Here is a 23468-nt window from a genome sequence, read left to right on the forward strand (position 1 = left end):
GCTTAGCCTCTGCCTCCCCCTAGAGGTCGCCAAGACAAAGGGTCCCGCGCTGCCTTGAATTTGAACCATACTCAGAACTTCTGAGCTTCCTCATTTGAGGGGATGTGAAATCCATTCGTTTGTAAAATGAAGAGGATTATAAACAGGGTACGTGTGGAATTTTCCGCCTTGTTGTTACTTTGCAAGTGGAATTGGCAGTGTTATTTGGATTCATAGATATTTTAGGCGATGGGGTGGTTTTCTGAAGACCAAAAAGCAGGAGAGTCAGTGCTTTATGTCACCACAAAAATAGTCATTCTTGGTATCCCTCAAAACTGATAAAGCTTAGAGAGGTTTCAATTGCAGACCTGGCATAACGCTGAAGAAGAAGAAGAATGAATATGCATGGTGGGTTTCGATGTGCCCCAAACTGATCTAAACATGTCACGCGTGGATCTGGCTTATTGAATAATCTGAACTTGGTGAGAGGGCGACACACATAAATGCGTCTAGTTTTTCTTCAGCCATTGCGTTTGCATACATTCAATCACATCTCTCCTTGCCCCATGCCTTTCAGTCCAGACTGAACGCCTAAATATATCCTATTTCATACTTTCTCTTAATCAAGCTTGACCCTTCACCTCAAGAATGCATTCTTTTTCTTTTTTGTCTTTTCTAGGGCTGCACCCATGGCATATAGAGGTTCCCAGGCTAGGGGTCTCATTGGAGCTGTAGCTGCCAGCCTACACCAGAGCCACAGCAACACAGGATCTGAGCCGCGACTGCAACCTACACCACAGCTTACGGCAAACGCCAGATCGTTAACCCACTGAGCAAGGCCAGGGATCAAACCTGCAACCTCATGGTTCCTAGTCAGATTCATTAACCACTGAGCCATGACAGGAACTCCAATAATGCATTCTTATTTAACTTGACAAACTATTAAATAGCCTTCCTGGTGTCCTTTACCATGCTATGAAATACAGACGATGATTAATGGCATCTTACAGATACTAAGGCCCAGAGAAGCGAGGTAACTTGTCCAAGGTCACACAGCTAGTAAGTGAGAGATCCAGAATTCAAACCCAGGCGATCTGACTCCAGAAACGTGCCCTTACTCTCTGCATCATTACAGAGATTGAGTCTCAGTGGCACTGAAAGAGTGTGTGTGTGTCTTTGGGGTGGGGGTCCCTCTAAAACCCTTTCCCATTCCCTCTTTCTGAGTTCTAGCTTCTGTTTATGAGGCCTATAAGGACCAGTGGAGCAAAGGGCAGGGGGGATGTAGCTGATGTTGCTTCGCATCCCCTCAGGGAGATGGATTCCTCGAGTGTAGCAAGAGTTAAAGGCTCGTGTTCCTGGACCACATGAGCAGCTTATTCAGGAGACCCTGTAGCGGTCTCCTGACTCTGGGGGCATATCTGGACCCCCTGACTGCTCTCAGACCCTGTCTTTCTGCCAAGTCACCGTCACACTTCTTTCTGCTGTGGTCCTTTTGCCTGGGAAGCACAAGGATGATCCCTCTGGGGCAGGGCCCTGGTCAAATGGCCCGGCACCCACCCAGCTTATGGGAACCTCATGTGTTCTTGCCCAGCCAAGTGGAGGGTGTACAGATGGCCACCCTGCCATGTCCCTAATCACCTTCTAATCACCTGATGAGAGCCTAGAGAGTCAGATACCACTCCCACCTCTGGTAGGAGCCCCAAGTCTCTTACAAGTGGGACCTCTCAGGATGGGGGGAGGGGGCGGTCCTTTCTTCTCCCAAGAGAGCCAAAAAAGTATATCATTTCTCCCTACCCTAGAAAATCACTCTCAAGTTCTAGCCTTCTGCTTATGGTGGCTGAGAGGGTGGGGATGGCGTGGGAGGGCCTTGGGGCTTTCTGGAATATGCGGTATTCAGGCCTTTGTATCCCTGCAATGGGGCTTTAACCAGAAATATGAAACAATAGGAAAAGTCCCATTTCAAAATATACATGTATATCATCTAATTTAAACCTCACAATAGCCCTATAAGGGAGGTTAATTAGTTAGGGTAATAGTAGTTGCTATAACAAGTGACTCTCAAAATTCAGTGGCTCAATACAGTAGAAATTTATTCCTTACTCACATAATATTCCAAGGCAGGTGCTCCTGATCAGAGAGTAGCTTTCCTTGCTGTGATGAGTCGGGTGACATACGCGTTACAGCTCCACCATGCTCCTGGGCCTTGGGGCCTTCTGCCTCCTTAACTGCAGGCAGCGATGGAGAAGCTCACCTGCTTCCTGAAGACCCCACCTGGAAGCGATGCCACTCCCACTCATATTCCATTGGTTGGGACTAGTCACATGGTCATACTCAGACACCAAGGACCCTGGGAAATGTAGTCTCTGGCTGGGCAGGTTTCTTTGGGGGACAACACCACACTCACCCTTGACAGAGTTAGTGAGGCAAAGACGCTCTCTTTACCAATGTCTGTTTAATCAGTTCACCAGGCTAACTGGTGCTCTCCGTTCCATCTGAACACAACACTCCTGCCCCCAGCATAATGAACACTCAGAGTAGGAGGCCACTCTCTGGCACTCTTGCTCCCTTCTGCTCTCTCCCCTAGAGTGGCGCTAAGAACTGAAAGTTTGTGTCCCCCCCCAAATCCACACATTGAAATCCTCATCCCCAGTGTGATGGTACTAGGAGGCAGGGCTTTGGGGGTTAATTAGGTCATGAGGGTGGAGCCCTTATGAATGGGATTAGTGCCCTTCTAGGAAGAGACATGAGAGAGCTTGCTTGCTCTCTCTACTCTCCACCACTTGTGAGAAGATGGCATTCTGTAAGCCAGGAAAAGGGCTTTCAGCAAGAACTCAATCATACTGGCACCCAGATCTCAGGCTTCCAGCCTCCAGAACTGTGAGAAATAAATGCTTGTTGTACAAGCCCCCAGTCCATGGTCTTCCGCTAGAGCAGCCCAAACTAAGACAAGACCAGCAACATGTTTGCCAAGAATCTGTTGGGTTTGTTCCCAAGCCAGTTTGTGCCAACACAATTGTTACTGCAATGATGCAATTTAATTAGATATTCCATAAGCTGGTGAGAAAGGAGTGCAAAAAAGGGAAGAAATTTGTTTTTAAGAAAACCCCATAGAAATGAGTTGCTAAAACAGACTGTTAAATTAGGCGTGGAGGAGTTCCCATTGTGGCTCAGTGGTTAACGAAATCCAACTAGGAACCATGAGGTTGCAGGTTCGATCCCTGGCCTTATTCAGTGGGTTAAGGATCCGGTGTTGCCGTGAGCTGTCGTGTAGGTTGCAGACGCGGCTCGGATCCGGCGTTGCTTGTGGCTCTGGCGTAGGCCGGCAGCTACAGCTCCGATTAGACCCCTAGCCTGGGAACCTCCATATGCTGCCGGAGCGTCCCTAGAAAAGGCAAAAAGACAAAAAAGAAAAAAAAATTAGGCTTGGAAGAAGCAACTACAAAAGATCTGGAAAAATTTATCATGAGAATCTAGAAGAGTTCTACACTCCAGCTGCTACACACATGTCTTCAGATCCTTGCCCCGCTTCAAAGAAGCTAAAACTAGAAAGCAGAAGATAGATTCTTGTGTGGTTCACGTAAGAAGGACAGTGTGAAAAGCCAAGCTCCCCACTCAAAGAACAGAGTGACAAATGTTCAAGGTGTGTGTTATTCTAGATAATTCCCTGCTTTTTGGATTAGCTAACTACCCCTTGGTCCCAACCGAACTGGACATGTAGTAATAATTCTACATCCAATACACAAGGGATACAATAAAGGAGGGACTATGACCCTCATTTTACAGGTAAAGAATCTGAAGCCCAGGATACCAGCAGGCAAGTGGTGAAGCCAAGATTCGAAACCAGCCAGTCCAGTTGAAAGTCTCACTCTCTATGCCAGCAATGTCCAGTCGAACTTTCTGTGACAACGGAGATGTTCTGGATCTGCCCTGTCCAGTGTAGCAGACACCAGCACCTGTGTTGAATGAGCACTTGAAATGCGTCCAGCACAACTGAAGAATTAAACCTTTTTTTTTTTTTCCTTTTTACAGCCGTACCCGAGGCATATGGAAGTTCCCGGGCTAGGGGTTGAATTGGAGCTACAGCTGCCAGCCTACGCCACAGCTACAGCAACAACGGATCTGAGCTGCATCTGAGACATGCACCGCAGAATCTTGCAGCAATGCCGGATCCCTAACTCACTGAGCGAGGCCAGGGATGGAGCCGGCATCCTCGCAGAGACTACGTGGAGGTCTTAACCGGCTAAGCCATAACGGGAACCCCTGAACTTTTAATTAATTAAATATAAATGGCCACCCTACATGTGCCTTTCTTAGCATCTCAGGCTCTTTTATGTCTCCACCTTGGCCTTTCCAGCCAATGATGCCTTTTGAAATGCAAGCTCTGTCCCCCTTTGATTCAGATGTCTCTTGATTTCAATTATTATTATTTTTTTCTTTCTTTCTTTTTATGGACTCACCTGTGGTATATGGAGGTTCCCAGGCTAGGAGTCAAATCAGAGCTGCAGCTACCAGCCTACACCACAGCCACAGCCACAGCCACTTGGGATCTGAGCCTCATCTGTGATCTACACTGCAGCTCCCGACAACGCCAGATCCTTAACCCACTGAGCAAGGCCAGGGATTGAACTTGCATCCTAATGGATATTAGTTGGGTTCTTAACAATGGGAACGATGAGCCACAATGGGAACTCCTTTGATTCCAATTCTTTCTCTTTTTTAAGGTTTGTATTTTTTATTTATTTATTTTTATTTTTTGCCTTTTCTAGGGCTGCTCCCGCTGCATATGGAGGTTCCCAGGCTAGGGGTCCAATCGGAGCCACAGCTGCCTGCCTACGCCAGAGCCACAGCAACGTGGGATCCGAACTGCGTCTGCGACCTACACCACAGCTCACGGCAACGCTGGATCCCTAACCCACTGAGCAAGGCCAGGGATGGAACCTGCAACCTCATAGTTCCTAGTCGGATTCGTTAACCACTGAGCCACGACGGGAACTCCCTTTGATTCCAATTCTTTATGTTGACTGGAGAACAGGAGGGGTGGGCATTGGTGGCAGGAGAAGGGGTTCATCCTCTGTAAGGTGGGATTGAAATTGCCTAGCAGAGCTCCCAATGTGGCGCAGTGGGTTTGGGATCCAGTAATGCCACAGCTGTGGAGCAGGTTAAAGCTGTGGCTCAGATTTGATCCCTGGCCCAGGAACTTCCACGTGCTGCAGGTGTGGCCGTAAAAAGAAAAAACAAGTGCCTAGTGCTGTGGGATTTTCACAAGGTAATACCTGCCAAGTGCCTAGCCCTGTGCTTGGATCAAAGCAAGTGCTCAGCAAGTATCCTTCTAATTCAGTCCAAGCCTCAGAGTAACCCTCCTCCTCAGACCAAAAGAAGAGCAGGAAAAACGGGGGTGGGGACGGACAGAGAAAAGGCTCTTTCAAAAACACATTTCAGTGAGAACGTTCTCCACTGTACGTGGAAGTGGGGAGAATGTAAATCCCCTTACTTCCATCAGTTTTTAAAAAATCATTGACCAAAGTTAAGGTTTCAGCATCTTCATTAACCCAAAGATATCCAGCCTTAGGAGGGCAAAGAACAAACTCCCATTGGCTTCAACCAAATGGCCACAAAGACATGCCTCTGAGCAGCCCTGGGGGGTCGCAACAGCCAAAGACAAGCGCGTGCTCAGACAGCTGTCACTTATCCGCCACCCTCCCCCTCCCCCACCCAGTAATATCTTCACCAGCCCGGGAGCCATGGTGCCCCAAACAGTGTGGCTATGATATTTCCCTAGCAATAGATTCCACCTCCCTGGTACCCCAAACCATGTGGTTTGTCTTCCAGTGCCTGGAAAATTCTGGAAGAAGCCCCCCCCAAATCCTACCTGTAATGTTCTTTAGATTAGCAAAAGGTACCTTTTAGTTTCTTGCAACCCAGATCCCTAAATGATGCTCAGACTACAGAAAGGCCACAGCTGCCATCTACCTATCATCCTCCAAGGTCAAGATCATCCATTCTTTTGGGAGAGAGGAAGGGAGATCTTATCAGGGAACATGCCCAGGACTTCTGAACTTCTGGAAGATTACTGAACTATATCCTAACTATAAAAGTCAGTCCCTTAAGATCCCAGTAGTTCTGGGGAATAGCACTTTGGAAAAGGGAAAGAAGAAATTAATTGCGTGGAGCAGGTGCTAACATTTGCTGGGCACCTAATCTGTCCTGCATGGCCCTTCATTTAATCCTCCCAAGAACACTGTTAGGCAGATACTTTTACCTGCATGTCACAGATGAAGCAACCGAGGCTCAGAGAGCTAAAGCCACTTACCCAAGATAGAACTGAGGTCTGGCTTTTTCTTAACCACTGTCCTACCATGTGCCACCTTAGACATCAGTCTTCTCTCTCTCCCCCTCTCTCTCTCTGAGCCTGTTTCTCTCCCTGACATGGGAGTGACAGGTTGGCTGGCCTCCCTGGCTCATACAGATTTCAGAAGGATCAAGACTCAACAGGAATGTGAAGTACTTTGAAAGGTTCCAGGGAGTTCCCTGGTGGCTCGGTGGGTTAAGGATCTGGCACTGTCACTGCTATGGTGAGGATCACTGCTGTGACTAAGGTTCAGTCCCTGGCCTGAGAACTTCTGCATGCTGAGGGTGTGGCCAACATTTTTTTTCAAAAGCAAAGGAAAGAGGAGCCCATTGTGGCTCAGCGGGTTAAGAACCTGACTAGGATCCATAAAGATGTAGGTTTGATCCCTAGCCTCGCTCAGTGGGTTAAGGATCCGGTGTTGCCACAAGCTGTAGTGTATGTCGCAGATGCAGCTCAGATCCCTTGGCGCTGTGGCTGTGGTGTAGGCTGGCAGCTGCAGCTCCAATTCCACCCCTAGCCTAGGAACTTCCATATGCCACGAGTGTGGCCCTAAAAAAAAAAAAAAGAAAAGAAAGAAGAAAAAAGAAAAGAAAGGTGTCCAGGGACTCTGGGGACTGGGATTACCTCTCTCACTGTCCCCAAGGCTGGCAACTTTGCTGCTCTGAAAGGAAGATCTAAGGTCTCATTGATGGGTCCTGGGTGTGAGTCTGGCATGAAAGGAGAGAGGAAAATCACTAGGTCCCCTCAGGTTCCCCAAGGAAAAAGAAGAGGGGAAGCAGAGGGCGGGGGAGCTACAGGGGGTGCCTTGGGGTGTTGCTGTTTTTGGTGACTGCTCAGCTGACGGTTCTCCAAGCTGAGAAAGACACATAACAAACGCTAACCTCCTCTGGCTTAAAATAGAGCCGCTGAACCGAAAACGCCAAGCACAGGGCAGAGTCACCTGCCTGGCAGGGCCAGACAGCTCCCCATGGCCCCAATAATACTCACCCCCAGTGGGCCCATCTGACAAAGCACCTCTCAACTGCATCTCAGAGGATGCTTACAATGGTTGGGGGGCAGGCAGCCACCATTGCTCTGCAGACCCACCTTAGAGACAAGGAAAGTGAAGTCCGGAGAGGCCACGGGAGGGTGCTAAAGCCCCCAGCATCTTGCCTGACCAGGCGGTGCAGTGTATCAGAAGGACTGTGACCTTGAGGGCAAGACAGCCCCAAGTTCAAGTCCTGACTCAGCCACTGCCCAGCTGTGAGGACTTGGCAAATGGGGTCTCTTCTCCGCAGCCCGGCTTCCCACACTGAGAAGTGAGGGGTCCCTTAGCAACATCTCTAAGCGTGCATAGTGCGGACAGCACCCCAGAGTCTCGGTCTTGCCTTGCTTCTGGAAAAAGAATTCTTGACACCTGCCGGTGACCGTCTGTTGTAAAAAAGGGAGGGAAGGTAGCTACTGGGTACCTGGAAAGGGACACACGGTGTCTTTTATAATGCTCGACATGGTCCTAGGAGGTGGGCATGACCATCACCCCCATTTCTCAGATGGGAAAACCAAGGCACAGAGAAGCAGATGTTTTCTGTCCACAGGGAATCAGCTAGAAAGGGGACAAGCTGGAATTTGACCTCAGACCTCCTTGGTTCCAGCTGTGTTCACGACCAGGACTCATGAACCGTGTGCTCCAAGCCACCCTCAGCATGCATTTGGATGACAAGAGTCTCCAAATTGCCTCCACTCTCAGCCACTGTCCCTTTTCCACGTGACAGCCAGAGTGCCCTTTTTTTTTTTTTAAATGTCAATCAGATCATTGGTGTTTATTTTCCTGCTTCCAGCCTTTCTGGGGTTTTCTACTATACTGAAGAATAAACCTTCAGGAGGCCCTGTGAAACCCTGTGTGAAATGGACTCTGTCTTCCTTCCACCGCCCCGTCCCCCAGCATCCCAATTACTGTGGCTCCAGACACACTGGCTGCTGTGCTTAAAGGACCCGCACTTGCTGCCTGGACGCTCCAGCTCCAGTCACTCCTCTGGGAGGCTGTCTCCCACCACCTTAGCTGGCGGTGCCCTCCCACCCCAACTCGCGCAAGAAACGATGTGTTCCTTCTTTTTCACACTTGTCTTAAATTATCTTTTTGTTTTGTTTGCTTTCGAGCCAACCCTCCTTCCTAGGATAATCAGCTCTATTTACACCAGGACTCTCTACACCGGTGGGTGCTGGGTAAATATGTGTTGAATGACTGATCAAAGGAAGGAATGACTTGCCCAAGGTCACAGGACGACATAGCGGGGGAGGCAGGGCCCCTGCAGACCTGGGCTTTGGGAGCTTTGCTCCAACTGTCACTATTTGCAGATGTATTAGCACCGGGGCACCACCAGGTCAAGACAGATGCGCAGGAGGCGGCGGGGAGGCCGCACCTGGAGGAGCCGGCTCGCTGCTCCTCGTCCCGCCCTATCGAGGCCCCGCCCCTGGGAGCCCGGGCCCCGCCCCCGAGAGCCGCACCCCAGCCTCCCTCAGCCCTGGCTCCGCCGACGCCAGGCAGCCGTCGGGGCGCATGGACGGGGCGGCGGCGGCGGGCGAGCTGTGGGGCCGGAGAGCGGGGCCCCGGGCTCCGCGATGAGGAAGCAGAGCTTGCGCACCGCCGCGCTCATCCTGTGCATTCTGTCCTACCTGCTGGTGGGCGCTGCCGTCTTCGACGCGCTCGAGTCGGAGGCGGAGAGCGGCCGCAAGCGCCTGCTGGCCCAGAAGCGGAGCGAGTTGCGGAGGAAGTACGGCTTCTCCACGGAAGACTACCGCGAGCTGGAGCGCCTGGCGCTGCAAGCCGAGCCGCACCGCGCCGGCCGCCAGTGGAAGTTCGCCGGCTCCTTCTACTTCGCCATCACCGTCATCACCACCATCGGTGAGCGGCCCCGGCGCCTCCCCTCGGCGCTCGCTCCGTCCCCAGCCGCCCGTGGCGTCCTGGCTTTGAATCCTACCTCTGCCCCTGCCCAGCTGGGTGCCTTTGGACCAGTCATTTCAGTTCGCCGAGCCTCACTTGCCTCCCTCTGTCGAATGGGCTGTTCCACACAGGCAAGGCTGGGAGAAGCCGTTAGGTCCCCTTAGCCAAGAGGCTGGCCGGCAGGAGTATCAGAAATCGCCCCCAGGGGCTGGGAGATGGATGGAGTGGGGCCGGAAGTCCAAGTGGCTGGAGTTGCTTCTTTGCCTGGTTGCCTCGCACTAGCTGTGTGACCCCAGACCAGCTGCTTAACCTCTCTGAGCCTCAGTTTTCTCCTCTGTAAAATAGAGGGGCCAATAGGCCCTTTGTCAAGGCGGTGGTGAGACAGTTATTAAGCAGAAAATAAATGCATAAAGTTTTAGCAGGGGGCCTGACACATAGAAAAGCACTAAAAAAAAAAGATGAATTTTTGTATTATGATGTGAAAGAGAACAGGCACCTAGTGGTTCTTAGTCACTGCTGTATGGCCAGTACCTAGCCTGTAGTAGACACTCAGTAAATATTTGTTGAAGGAATGACTGATTACTACCAGCTTTGGACCTCACCCTCAGGGATCCAGAGCACTTTCTCAGTAGCATCTGGACCGTCAGCCGTTGCCATGGCTACCGCCTGGCTGGTACCTGCAGAGCCTAAGCCTGGGAAAGCAGAATAGGAAAGAAGCAGGCTCTGCAGGACTCCACGCTGGGTGCCAGCCACTCCCCAGGCCCCAGCTGTGGATGTCCAGGCACCTGACCACCACCCTGGAAGCCAGTGCCTTGGAGAAAGTTCCTCCATAATTCTCCTGCAAGTCAATGTGAGTTTGTGGGTTTAGCAGTGGCGTTAAAAGCCTGAGTTCTACAATTACATAGACCAGAGTTCTGGTCTCATCTCTATTGCCTTCTGCCTTCTCTGGCAATTGATTGTACCTCTCTGAGCCCCAGTTTCCTCAAACACAAAATGCAGTGGTTGGAGTTCCCGTCGTGGTGCAGTGGTTAACGAATCCAACTGGGAACCATGAAGTTGCGGGTTCAATCCCTTGCTCAGTGGGTTGGGGATCCGGCGTTGCCGTGAGCTGTGGTGTAGGTTGCAGACGCGGCTCAGATCCCGTGTTGCTGTGGCTCTGGTGTAGGCCGGTGGCTACAGCTCCGATTAGATCCCTAGCCTGGGAACCTCCATATGCCACGGGAGCGGCCCTAGAAAAGGCAAAAAGACCCCCCCCCCAAAAAAAATGCAATTGTTGCTATCTTACTGGCTGATTGCCAGGTTTGAGTGAGGTCACGTGTGTGAAATGTACAGCACAAGGCCTGAGGCTAAGTAGGAGCTCTTAATTAGCAATAATAACAATTCGTTATTTGCCAACTGTGCACCCAGCTCCCCTTCAGCCCATTTGATCCCTCCTGTCAACACGAGCATCCCTACTTCCTTATTTGGGCTCAGCCTAAGACCCTCCCTGTCACTGCACCTAGTGGTATGGGGCATTATCCATCTCTTCTGCTCTCCTGCACATTTTTTTGGAGGCCTCCCAGCTGGGTTTGGCCTCTTCTCTTGGCTGCTCCCCTCGCACCTGCATCTGGGAGAGAGGAAAGGAACTGGGGGAAAAGAGCAGGAGTTGTGCCTTTTCTGGCCACCTGGGGGCGCCAGCACGGCTGTGTGGTCCCCGCTGCCTAAGCCAGCCTTGCAAAGAGCCAGGTGCCAGAACCCAGGAGTTGAGCTCTGCCTGGACAGAGAGAGGAACTGAGCTCAGCCCTGTGACCTTCCGGCAGCTTCCTCCCTCTAGCCTAGTTGCCTTATCTGCAAAGTAAGTTTAATAATAACATCTCACACAGTGATTGGGATGATTAAATAAAATCCCTGTAGAATACCTAGCGTGTTTAGTTATTATCGTTATTCATTTTCCTTTCTTCAAAATCTGACCAAAAATGTCTCCAGACATTGCCCATTGTCCCTTTAGGGGCAAAACAGCCCTCAGTTGGAACCACAGCTGTGTAGTATTCCATCTTTGGGTGGCACCATGGTATATTTAACCAGGCTCCTTTTTTTTTTTAATTTTATTGAAGTCTCATTGATTTACAGTGTTGTGTTAATTTCTGTTGTACAGCAAAGTGATTCTGTTATACATATACACAGATTATTTTTCATTTTCTTTTCCATTATGTTTCATTACAGGATATTGAATATAGTTCCCTTTGCTATACATCAGGACCTTGCTATTTATCCATTCAATATATAATAATTTGCATCTGTTAATCCCAGACTCCCAGTCCATCCCCCCTACCCCCTTCCCCTTGGCAACTCCAAGTCTGTTCTCTATGTCTGTGAGTCAGTTTCTGTTTCACAGATAAGTTCATTTGGGTCATATTTTATCTTCTATGTATAAGCGATATCATGCAGTACTTGTCTTTCTGTATCTGACTTACTGCACTATGATAATCTCCAGGTCCATCCATGTTGCTGCAAATGGCATTATTTCATTCTTTTTTATGGCTGAGTAGCATTCCATTGTGTATATATGTACCACATCTTCTTTATCCATTCATCTGTTGATGGACATTTTAGTTGTTTCCCTGTCTATTATAAGGAGTGCTAACCAGGCTCCTTTTGATGGACACTTAGGCTGAGTCTCAGTTCTGCTGTGACCAACAGTGCTGCAACAACAGCTCACGTGCATACATCACTGCGCATGTGTGTGTATTTTGAAGGACTAACTTGTTACCTGTCGAAGTGCACAGGCTGAAAGTGTTTTACATTTTGGCAGATGGGGCCAACTTGCTAGAGGAGGCATCTCCTGTTGGGAAGATCCACCTGATTTTCCTGGGTTACGGGGCCCTTTGCAAATACCATGAAAGCTTTCACTTCTCAATCCTGGAAGAGGCGGGCAATGGCACAGTGTGCCAAGGCTCAGGGAAGCCTGCTCGTGTTTATATCCCTTACAAGGGCTGAGGGGACGCAGTGAGGAACTCCATCAGACTAGGTGTTGTAAGAGAGCAGGCGCAGAGCAGGATCTGGGGAGGGAGACCTGCACTGGGGCAGGGGGCAAAGGTCATGGGGGGAGGGGAACCATGAGAAAAGGACATTCTGGTTGAGGAAACTGCATGGGGTGAGATCAAAGATGGGAGGGGGATCAGGTCACGGAGGAGCTTGGACACCACCTGAGAACTAGGACTTGGCCCTGGGGGTCCTGGGGAGCCACAGAAGATTTTGTGTTTTGGGGTTTTTTTTCCCTATGAAGACACAATTTACATACATTGAAATTCACTACTTTTTCGGTGCACACTTCTGCAGGTTTTGCCGAATGAAAACCTGTCATGTAACAGCCACGATGAAGACATGGAACCTTTCCATCCCTTCCCCAAATTCTCCGTGCCCCTTTGTAGTTAGTTAACCCCTCCCCAACCCCCAAGGACTGGCACATGGAACTGTTCTCTGTCTCTAGCTTTGCCAGAATGTTTGCAGAATGTCGTTTAAATGGAACCATCAAGTATGTAGCCTTTTGATCTTGGCTTCTTTCACTCAGCACAATTCATTTGAGACCCATCCTTTGTTGCTGAGGAAACAGTTCTATTGCTGAAAAGAATTTCACTGTATGGATGTACCACAGGTGGTTTATCCATTCCCCAGTTGAGGGACATTTGGGTTGTTTACAATTGGGGTGATTGTGAATAACCATGCAAGGTTTTAAAGCCGAGGAATGACCTCGTCTGAACTAGCATTTCAAGTTGTTCTGTAGGCTCTGAGGGATGGGGAGAGAGACCTGGCAGGATGGAGGCGGGTGGAGAGTATGAGATGCAGCTGGTCCCTCACCCACCCTCCCCTCCCCTCTCCCCCCAGGGTACGGCCACGCCGCTCCGGGCACAGACTCAGGCAAGGTCTTCTGCATGTTCTATGCGCTCCTGGGCATCCCCCTGACGCTGGTCACCTTCCAGAGCCTGGGTGAGCGGCTGAATGCGCTGGTGCGGCGCCTCCTGCTGGCAGCCAAGCGCTGCCTGGGCCTGCGGCGGCCGCACGTGTCCACCGAGAACATGGTCGTGGCCGGGCTGCTGGGGTGCGCGGCCACTCTGGCCCTCGGGGCTGCCGCCTTCGCGCACTTCGAGGGCTGGACCTTCTTCCACGCCTACTACTACTGCTTCATCACCCTCACTACCATCGGCTTCGGCGACTTCGTGGCGCTGCAGAGAGACGAGGCGCTACAGAGGAAGCCGCCCTACGTGGCCTTCAGCTTCCTCTACATCCTCCTGGGGCTCACGGTCATCGGCGCCTTCCTCAACCTCGTGGTCCTGCGCTTCCTGGCGGCCAGCGCAGAGGCGCCCGAGCGCAGTGCTCGCCAGCTCCGCCGGGGGGCGCCCGAGAGCTGCGGCCCCGCCCTGCCCCGCCGCCCCGCCCACCCTGCCGGCTCCACCCCCGCCTTCTTCCGCGTCCACCAGCTGGAGTTGTGGGTCCGCGACAATCTGGGCTTCTCGCCCCCGGCGAGCCCTGGGGTACGGAGAGGCGGCAGCGGGGCAGGCAGGGCCCCTGCGCGGCGTAAATCCATCTGACAGCCCAACCCCGGCCAGGGGGCGATTTTAGAACCGAAGGGTCTGGATCCACCTGTCAGTGACCCATCCCCAGTGTTTGGAGAGGGGCGAGGGGCTCTGGCTTCAATGTGGTCCTCTGCCGCCAGCAGTTTTTCATTCCCTTCTACGGCAAGCCCCTCCCTCTGCTCCAAAAATATATTAAAGTCGCATCATAAGCACAAGCACGACTCTAAAGTCGCCCAGTAGGTGCAAATCCCTTTTGGTCCAAATTGTTTTAGGAAGGCATTGACCACATCCGCCACCGGGGAGAGGCTCTCCACAGGACCATGTTACTAGCCAGCCCTGTGGAGAGGAAGCAGGTGCCTGTTTTTCTACTGTGTGAAGAGATGGGTTTTCCGTATTGTAGGGGAAATGCAGGGCTTTCAACACTGGAATCCTACCAGTGAGGCCAGCTGCTCCCACCAGGAGAAGTACAGGCATCAGATGGGCTGAAGGGAAACACTTACAGTCCAGCGTGGACCGGTGGGCAAATCCCTGCACTACTGAAAGGATGACTCATTCTCTTACTGAGCATAGAGAGTGGAACAGGCCCCTCCACCAAATCTAATGGTCTGTGTCCTTGGCCAGCCCCACTTTGGGATGACGGAGGGAGGCTTGTCGACACCAACCATGTCACGGGATCATAATCTCTTCTGGGAACTGTGAGATCCGGATACTGCCAGTCCCCCCAAGGCCACCTTGGGGAGTCTCATCCCTCCCTGGGCCTCAGTTTCCACATCTGTAAAATGGGTTCACACAGAATCCTGTTCCCTCCTGTGCATCTCTGGAAGCGTTTCTGGGACAGACCCCTGAACCACAAGGGGGCACTGACAATGCTGGCATCTTGCAGCACTCCTGAGATCTAACCGCCCTTAGCGTCCCAGCCAGAACCGTGTCGGCATAAAGCAGAGCAAGCCGGGTTAGAAAAGCCAAAAACTTTAATTTTCAACATGAGCTACATGGTCATGAACACAATGCAACGTGACCCGCTCTAAGCCAGGGGCCCCCGAAACCCTCCCTCCCCCAAAGCCCCAGGGGCTCCCGCTCCCAGAGAGGGAAGGGGGGAAAGATGAATGAGTGGAGAGTGGGCCTGAGGACCAGGGGTCCTGCCTTTCTGCCACCCCCTCAGGAGGCAGTGGTAGAGGTGATGCCTGAGGCCCAGGGGTTCCCGAGTCTCCACTTCGCCCTCACAGAAGCTATGAGTCAAATGGACACACTTGGCGCCTCCCTGACAGGGTTTGTGAGTCAGATGAGCTAATGGACATGAAAGCTTCCCATCTACTTGGAGTTGCTGCTGTACAGACATGGGGCCTCCTGGGAACCAAGGGAGCCATTACAGGGGAACAGGGGGTGGAGGTGGGGCACCCCAGTCCCCTGGGCCTGGCACAGAGCTGCTGCTTAATAAATAAATGCAGGTGGCCTTGCCTGATGCAACAGCTGTGCTCCGAGGCAGCAGGGCTCCGAGCTGACTCTGCACACTGAGGTGAGCTCGTGAGCTCCTGGTGTAAGGAACCGGATGGCGAATCAGCTTTTAAAGTGCCTGACGCCACTTTCTGCTTCACCCCGTGTCCAAGAAAGACCTCTGAACTGTTGGAGAACTGAGTTCTCATGCGGGTTCAGCCACCAGCTCACCGTGGGACCTTAGCGGGTGCCTCCCCCTCCCAGGGTCTCAGCTTCCTCTTCTGTTAAATGGGGCTGATAACACAGAGCCCCCCCCCCACCCAGCCAACTGCCCAGGGGCTCTTTTGAGGGTACACTCAAGGTGAAAGCACTTAGAAAACAAAGTTTGAAAAACACTACAGAAGATCAGGTGTCATTACATCTGCAGGTTTGGTGAGAGCTTCCTGAAGACAGGGTGTACCACAGCCACCTGGCTCTCAGCCCCAGGGAGGAAGTGGTGGCTTCTCTCCAGCAGGTTGGTCCTGGAGGGGTTTCTGGCCCCTTGCCGGGAGCCCCACTTAAACATCAAGGCCTGGACCAAATCCTGCACAGCCTCAGCCAGGCCAGATGCCCATGAAGGGGAGGTCTCTATGGCAACTCTTCCCCCTAAAGACCCACCCAGTTAAAGCTACTGGCCCATCAAGATGGAACCAAGCAGGGCTGGGTGGCCGAGGGCTTAAAAGCCAGAAATATTTACCATGGCAGACGCGCCCTGGAGCTAGAGTCTCCTGAACGGTGAAGGAGGAAGCCGAGTGGAGGCCCCATTCTGGCCCCATTGCTCACCTGCTGCCAGGTCTTATCTTGGGTGAGTCACTTGCTGGTTCTGGGCCCTGGTTTCTTCCCCTCTCTGATGGGTTACAATTTGCCCTGCCCAGCTTTCCAAGGTCCCCGAGAAGCTCAAAGGAGAGATGGACAGAGGCAACGTTGGGGGAGATGGTGCCCCTGCCCTGGCTCCAGCTCAGCCTCTGGTGGGAGGTGGCCCAGGTGCCAAAAACTCACAGGTGACCCCAGAGGTGGCGCTTCCTTGCCCTGGGCCTTGGTCTCTTTGTAAAATGGAAATGACTTCACTAATGGTGCCGAAGCCCGTCCTTTAGTATGACAGGCAGATTCTGCAGAAGGAAAGTGGAGATGACTCCCTCTGACCTTTGGCCCAGAGACTGAAAAAAGAATTGTCCCCTAGAGACCCCAGCCCCCCTCTCCTGTAACCCCTCCAACTCCACCCTCTCTGCTCCTCTCCTAATGGGGGCCTCTGAGCTGGCAAAGGATCAGACAGGGGCGGGCCTGCAGGTTCCCCAAAGCTAATTATGAGAAGTCACCCTTCCACAAGCCCCTATCCCTTGGTAAGGACAGACGGTGGTTCCCAGCCAAATAGTCCAAGCCCCCTGGAAGGCGGCCATGTGCTCACAACGATGATACAAAGAAAGAGGGCTCCAGCCCCCACCCCACCCCTCCAGGAGGTGAGCTGAGATTTCACAGAACAAACAAGAAAGTCATTGAGGGGGGCCCTGGGGACCACCCTCTGGATGTTATTGCTTTGGGGAGCGCCCTCTCTCTATATAAAGGCTGTGCAGACACCCTAGAGCGGGCTCAGGCTGGGGCGCAGAGACCACGCCCCCTCTCCCTCTGGGACAGCCAGGCTCCGCCCCGTCTTTGAAAAGCTAGCCCTGAACTGCAGAGCAGTGACAGCTGGAGAGAGAAGGCGCTCTCCTGGCTCAAAATATTCCGAATGGTGAGTAATAAACGAACGGCTGAGAAATCACATTGGTTTAAAAAAAAAACACACGGGGGAGGGGCTGATTCTGGGCCTCCCGAGCCCGGCTGCCTCCCGCTCCCGGCCGCCTCCCGCCCCCGGCCTTGCGACTCCAGCCGCCACAATGCATGGAAAGTCGGAAGGCCTCCGGATCAAAGGGGCACCTCCGTCTCCCCTTCCCAGCGCACGGGGGCGCTCTAACTCATCCAGCACTCTAAAGGATGCCCAGGGCTGGAACAGGCTGGGCTGGGGTTGGATTCCAGGTGTAGGGAATCACCTAGTCCAAAGGTTAGAGGGGGATGGGGGACGAGGTGGGACGGAACCCAGCCAGGCATCCTCATCGGACAACCACCTCCTCGAATGGAGCCCAGGCCCCCTCCACCGAGGGCCACATCCTCCGGAGCGCTTCCTAAATAAAATCAGTACCAAGGGTAATGAATCAGAAGAGCTGAGGATCATGGGCAGCTCCAGCTACGACCCTACATGGGGAAGGGGGAGGAGGGGGAGAAGGGGGACGAGGAGGAGGAGGAGGAGGGGCAGGCTTCCCATGAACTAGGCTCTGGATCCAGGCCCTGGCCCTGGCCCAGGCCAGCGAGAAGGCTCCTGGAATGGACTCCCCCCCGCCCCTCTCCGGTGGGGGAGACTCTGTAAGGACTCTATGGGAGCTAAGACCAGGCCCAGGGCCTGGCACACTAACTCTACCCAGCTAACCAGGCCTATGCCCTACACAGCAGGACTGGGTAATGAGGGGTGGTGGGTAGTGGGGGGGCTGGGTGCCTCCCAGGGGAGGTGGCAGAAATGTGCTTCTACAGAGAGGGGCCAGCCCGCGTCCTCCCCAGCATGCAAAAGGGCTTCCGAAGGCCCTGGGGAGGCCCGGCCGGGAAGGCAGCTTCCCAGGCCCCCTTGAGAAGGAATCTCCCGGTTCTCCTACTCATGCCTCGCCTCACTCTTTCTCTCCTTGAGCCAAGGTCACTGAGGCCGGGGCAGTGGGTTCTGCCCTTACTTTTAGGATGGTTTAAAAAGACTAAAATTGGGGAGCTCTGTTGCCTCCCTAGACCCTTAGCCTGGAGGCAGAGGGCCAGATAAGATGACCTTTGACCTCACCCAAAGAGGAAGGATTCCCCCTGCTTGGGAAATCCTGGCCTTGGCACCGCCAGTCCCATTCCCAGCTTCCCCCAGACTCCCTCTCCAACCCAACATCCCCCAAATTCAGAGGGCAAGCTCTCCAGGGCTGGGGTTCTGGAAAATCAGGGTCCCACAGCGCCTCTGCCAAAACATAGATGACAGCTCTTTTCACTCCCCCAGCGGTTTGCAAATGAGCTTGCTGCAATGCCACAGAGCCAGGCACCCTGGGGGTCTGTGCCAGGCCCCGGGCACTCCTCCCTTACTCTGGTCCCTGCTGGACCCCAAGTCCTAGAGTCACCAGAAGGGGGGCAGGCAGGAGGGGACGGACAGATGGACTCGAACAGGCTGCGGCAAAGCTCCTTCCACGGGCAGGCGGAAGGAGGCCTGAGCTCCTCTTCAAGTGGGGGGCTCAGGGCCCCCCCTGGAGCTGGCTCCGGATCCTTGCAAAGCTGCCCCGTCAGCTTTGGGGCAGGAGTAGCTGCCTGAACCCGGTGCCGCAGGAAAGACACTTGCTGGTAGTTGGCACCATGGAGATGGCCGCTGGGTTCTGGACTTGGCTCCGGGCAGCGAGCTTCCAAGGAGGCAAAAAGAGGGAGCGGTCGGACAGTGTCTGGGTCAGGAGGACGGTCTGCTCTGCCACCTCTTTCCTTTTTCTGGACTGCAGCCACATCCACCAGGTCAAGAACCGGCCAAGTCAAAAGTGCAGCCAATCCCATTGGGAGAAGGAAGGTCGCAGGGGGTAGGAGGTGAAGAAGGGGTGAGGAGGGGCCCTGGGGGGGCAGGTCTCCCCGTTCTGCTTCCCCGCTGTGGGGGAGGACCCCGTCCTCCTCTGTTCAATGTGCCCCTGGGCCTGGGGGGTCCCAGGTCGGGGCTGGGCGGTCTCCAGGCCATCTTGAGGAACCCCTCCCCCTCCCCGGCACTAAGATCGCTCGCCGCAGGGCCCCACGGTGCTCTCGAGGGACAGCTGGGACGCCTGCCGGAGCAGGGGGCCCGTGGCTGGGTCCACCATGGAGGAGGTGGGGAAGAGCTTGTACCAGCCCACGGCCAGGGTGGTCAAGTCCAGCTCCTCCAGCAGAACGCGGGCCACACCCATGAACTGCTTCCGCTCCATCCGCCCGTAGTTCCCCCACACGATCACCTGCAGGGCAAGAGATACAGTGGTTCACATCCTGCCAGTGCCACTCGCAGGCCCAGAACCAGAAGCTGGGGTCACCCCACGCCCGACTCATCTCTGAATCCTGTGAATCCTACGGCCTTGAAATGGCTCCTGGAGCTCCCATCGTGGCTCAGTGGTAACGAACCTGACTAGTATCCATGAGGATGTGGATTCGATCCCTGACTTCGCTCAGTGGGTTAAGGATCCAGCATTGCCATGAGCTATGGTATAGGTCACAGACATGGCTCAGATCCCATGTTGCTGTGGCCAGCTGCTGCAGCTCCGATTCAGCCCCTAGCCTGGGAACCTCCATATGCCGCAGGTGCAGCCCTTAAAAAAAAAAGCCAACAGTCCCATTAGATGCTCCAGGCTCCACTAAAGCCATTACTGGTCCCCAGGTGACTGGCTTCCTGCCTCCGCAAGCACCATCTTTGAGCCCAAGCCTTGAGCGCTGATCCTACACTGTGAGGTCCCTACCTGTCCCCGCCCCCTGCCACCCCCCAGCCCCTGCTCTCTGCTTCCAGATCCTCAGAAACAAAGTTTTAAAAAGTGGGTGGTGGGACAGCTACATGTAAATCAAATAAATTAGAACACTCGCTCATACAATATACAAAAATAAACTCAAAATGTTTTAAAGACCTAAAGACATGACACCATAAAACTCCTCAAAGAGAACACAGGCAAAGCATTCGCTGACATAAATTGTAGCAATATTTTTCTCAGATCAGTCTGCCAAGCAAAAGAAATAAAAGCAAAAACAAACAAATGGAACCTAATCAGACTTAAAAGCTTTTGCACAGCAAAGGAAACCATCAACACACGAAGACAACCTACAGAAATAGGAGAAAGTATCTGCAAAGGGTACAACTGACAAGGGGTTAATATTCAAAATATACAGACAGCTCAGACAACTCAAGGTCAAAAAAACAAAAACAAAAAACCCAACTCAGTCAAAAAATGGGCAGAAGACCCAAAGAGACTTTTTTCCAAAGAAGGCATACAGATGGCCAAGAGGCACATGAAAAGATGCTCAATGCCATTAATTATTAGAAAAATGAAAGTCAAACCCACAATGAAGTATCCCCTCAGATCAGTCAGATTGGCCATGCTAGAGAGGGTGTGGAGAAAAGGGAACCCTCCCACACTGTTGGTGGGAATGGAAATTGGTGCAGCCACTGTGGAAAACTGCATGAGGTTCCTTAAAAAACTAAAACTAGAGCTACTATGTGATCCAGCAATCCCACTTCTGGGTATATACATGGAGAAGATGAAAACTCTAAATCAAAAAGATACATGCAGGCCAATATTCATAACAGCACTATTTCCAACAGCCAAGCCATGAAATAATCCAAGTGTCCATCGGCAGATGAATGGTTTACACACACACACACACACACACACACACTGGATTATTACTCAGCCATAAAAAATAACCAAATATTGCTATTTACAGCAACATGGATGGACCTAGAGACTATTATACTTAGTGAAGTCAGAAAGAGAAAGACAAATACTAAATGACATCACTTATATGCAGAATCTAAAAATAATACAAATGAATCTATATACAAAACAGAAACAGGAGTTCCCGTCATGGCACAGTGTAAACAAATCTGACTAGGAACTATGAGGTTGCAGGTTCGATCCCTGGCCGCTCTCAGTGGGTTTAAGGATCCGGTGTTGCCGTGAGCTGTGGTCTAGGTTTCAGACATGGCTTGGATCCCATGTTGCTGTTACTGTGGCTATGGCATAGGCCAGCAGCTGATTCAACCCCTAGCCCAGGAATCTCCATATGCTGCAGGTGAAACCCTAAAAAAAAGCAGAAAAAATCCCCCCAAAAAACAGAAACAGACTCACAGACATAGCAAACAATTTTATGGTTACCAAAGGGGAGAGGGAGGGATAAATTAGGAGTATGGGATTAAACCACTATAGTGATATAAACCACCATATATAAGAGAGACAAGCAATAAGGATTTACTGTATAGCCCAGGAAATTATACCCAATATCATATAATAACCTATAGTAAAACCTAACCTGAAAAAAAACCACCACTGAACTGCTTTTCTGTATACCTGAAATTAACACAGTATTATAACTCAACTGTAGTTCGATTTTTAAAAGTGGCTGATGTGTGTACAGTATACGTCTAGCTTGCTTCCTTTCATCCAAGAGACTCTTTTCTGCAGTGCCTTCCCATTTCTTGGTCAACCTCCTCTCTTAGAGGGGCCAGATGGACGGTCTCTGTGGCTGCAGGATCCTCACTCCCTCTCCTGCACCTCAGGTTCCAACTCTGCCCCTGCTCTGAAGATGGGCTGGCTCATCACTCGTAGACGATGCACACACTTTGGGGTCAGACACACGTAGGTTGCAATCCCAGTCGCGGCTGGGAGATTTAGGGCAAAATCATTTGGTCTCATGGCATCTCAGAGCTTCTGTTTGTACATGGAATCATCTCTACTCCACTTACCTGGCAGGCGAGGATCAGAGGAGATGATGGATGTGAAAGTGTGCTGTGAGCTGTAAGCTGTTCCCCAAGCATGTGCGGTAATAAGCAAACAACACCGGCCACTGCTATTGGCTACCGTCTACTAAACCAGCCTTAGATTCAACAACCAACCCTACAAAAAAGGATTTCGATTTCACAGCTGTTTAAACTGGGGCTCAGAGAGGTTTAATCATTTGCCTGAGGTCATTCAACTCTTAAGTCTTCAATGCTCCTTAGGCAGCTGATCAGAAGCCCGTATCTGGTACGTGCATGGATTTGTTTTCACTGGTGTTATGGGCTGAACTGTCTTCCCCCCAACCCAATTCACACCGAAGCTCTAACCCCAGAATGGGACTGTATTTGGAGACCAGTCCTTTAAGGGGGTGATTACATTAAAGTGAGGCCACGAGGGTGGGTTGTGGTGCTAACTGATGTTGTTATAAGACACACAGCCAGACACCAGGAATGCCTGCGTGTGAGGACACAAGAAGGTGGCCGTCTGCAAGCCAAGGAGAGAGGTCTCAGAAGCAACCAAACCTGTGACACCTTGATCTTGGACTTCTAGCCTCCAGGACGGAGAGAAATAAAATTCTGCTGTGTAAGCTCCCCCCGTCTCTGGCACTTTGTTATGGCAGCCTTGGAGAATCACTAGAATCGGCATTCCTCCGTTGTGGTGGGTCTGTCCTGCTCTGACATTAGTCAGAAGGCTCGGCAGCCAGAACCCCAGGTCAGGGGGACCCCAGGTCAGATTCTGGTTTCTCCACTCCCTCTGCATCCCAGACAGGGATGTGCTCAGGGCCTTCTCCAAAGATGCTCAGGCCAGAATGCACAAACCTTTGTCCAAGGAGCCAAAGACCTTTCTGGATCCTCAGAAGGCTCTCAGTCCATTATCACCGGGCTCCCAGCCAAGCCCCTGACCTCCAGAGGATGGGTTGGTGGTGGTGATGCTGATGATGGCAGCCACTTGTAGAGCCCTTACTACAGACCAACTCGCAAATACTTTTCTGGCACAAAGCACACACTCCACTGTCATGGTAATGTTATCAGCAGGTACTATGAGTATGCCCATTTTACAGATGAAGAAGCTGAGGCTCGGAAAAGAACTTGCTCAACACCACACAGCAAGCTGTGGCACCAGCATCTACCACAGTGCCCTAGCTCCTCCAGATGAGGCCCTGCAGAGAGCACCTCCTTCTCGTGTTGGTATTGCACCCCGCTCCCCAGCCAAGCGCCTCACCTGCAGGACTTTGCCCTGGGGACTCTCAGGAAACAGCAGCACCTGGTTATAGAGGGGGTCCAGCGACTTGCGAGCGACTTTGGTCTTCTTCTTGGCAATGCAGACGCCATTCTCCAGCAGGTAGGCCTTGATGTAGGCCGCTGAGGACAGAGGCCAGCAGGATGAGGTCTAGTCTGAGCCCCAGATGGTAGGCAAACCAACTGCTGGAGATCAGTGTCCCCAAAGGATGGCGATGGGGGGGAGACAACAGGGGCGGGGGGGGGGGTGCAGCCAGGGTTGGCTGAGGCCTACTCTACCCTTTGGAGGGTCTGCCCGCCTCCCTCTTCCCTTGCTCACCCTGTGGCCTCTCTCAGTCCCTGGCTTGCCCATCCTTCCCCAGCTCACACATTCAAAGCTGACCCACTACTCGAATGTCTGCTGAGCACCCATGGTGTGCC

General features: G+C 52.3%; 2 protein-coding genes across 2 annotated transcripts in view; one reads left to right on the forward strand and one right to left on the reverse strand.

Moving 5' to 3' along the window:
• The first annotated feature begins 8849 nt into the window (after window positions 1-8849).
• Window positions 8850-14016, forward strand: KCNK15 (potassium two pore domain channel subfamily K member 15). Its single transcript, XM_003483962.5, has 2 exons — window positions 8850-9209; window positions 13113-14016. Exons 1-2 carry the CDS (start codon window positions 8927-8929, stop codon window positions 13814-13816), a joined length of 987 nt encoding a protein of 328 aa, XP_003484010.3. The 5' UTR covers window positions 8850-8926; the 3' UTR covers window positions 13817-14016.
• Window positions 14017-14754: 738 nt separating this feature from the next.
• The window catches only part of RIMS4 (regulating synaptic membrane exocytosis 4), a 68128-nt gene continuing 59414 nt past the window's right edge, over window positions 14755-23468 (reverse strand). Inside the window, exons 5-6 of the mRNA XM_021077796.2 lie at window positions 23032-23171; window positions 14755-19287 (exon numbers count right to left, since the gene is read on the reverse strand). Of these exons, the coding sequence (XP_020933455.1) occupies window positions 19069-19287; window positions 23032-23171 (359 nt within the window). The 3' untranslated portion in view covers window positions 14755-19068. The remainder of the gene's footprint in view (window positions 19288-23031; window positions 23172-23468) is intronic.

This window comes from Sus scrofa, chromosome 17 (genome assembly GCF_054392235.1).
Source record: "Sus scrofa isolate SSC_HxYL_T2T_F1_AM1 chromosome 17, Sscrofa_HxYL_maternal_Yorkshire_Landrace_v2.0, whole genome shotgun sequence".
Classification (NCBI taxonomy): domain Eukaryota; kingdom Metazoa; phylum Chordata; class Mammalia; order Artiodactyla; family Suidae; genus Sus; species Sus scrofa.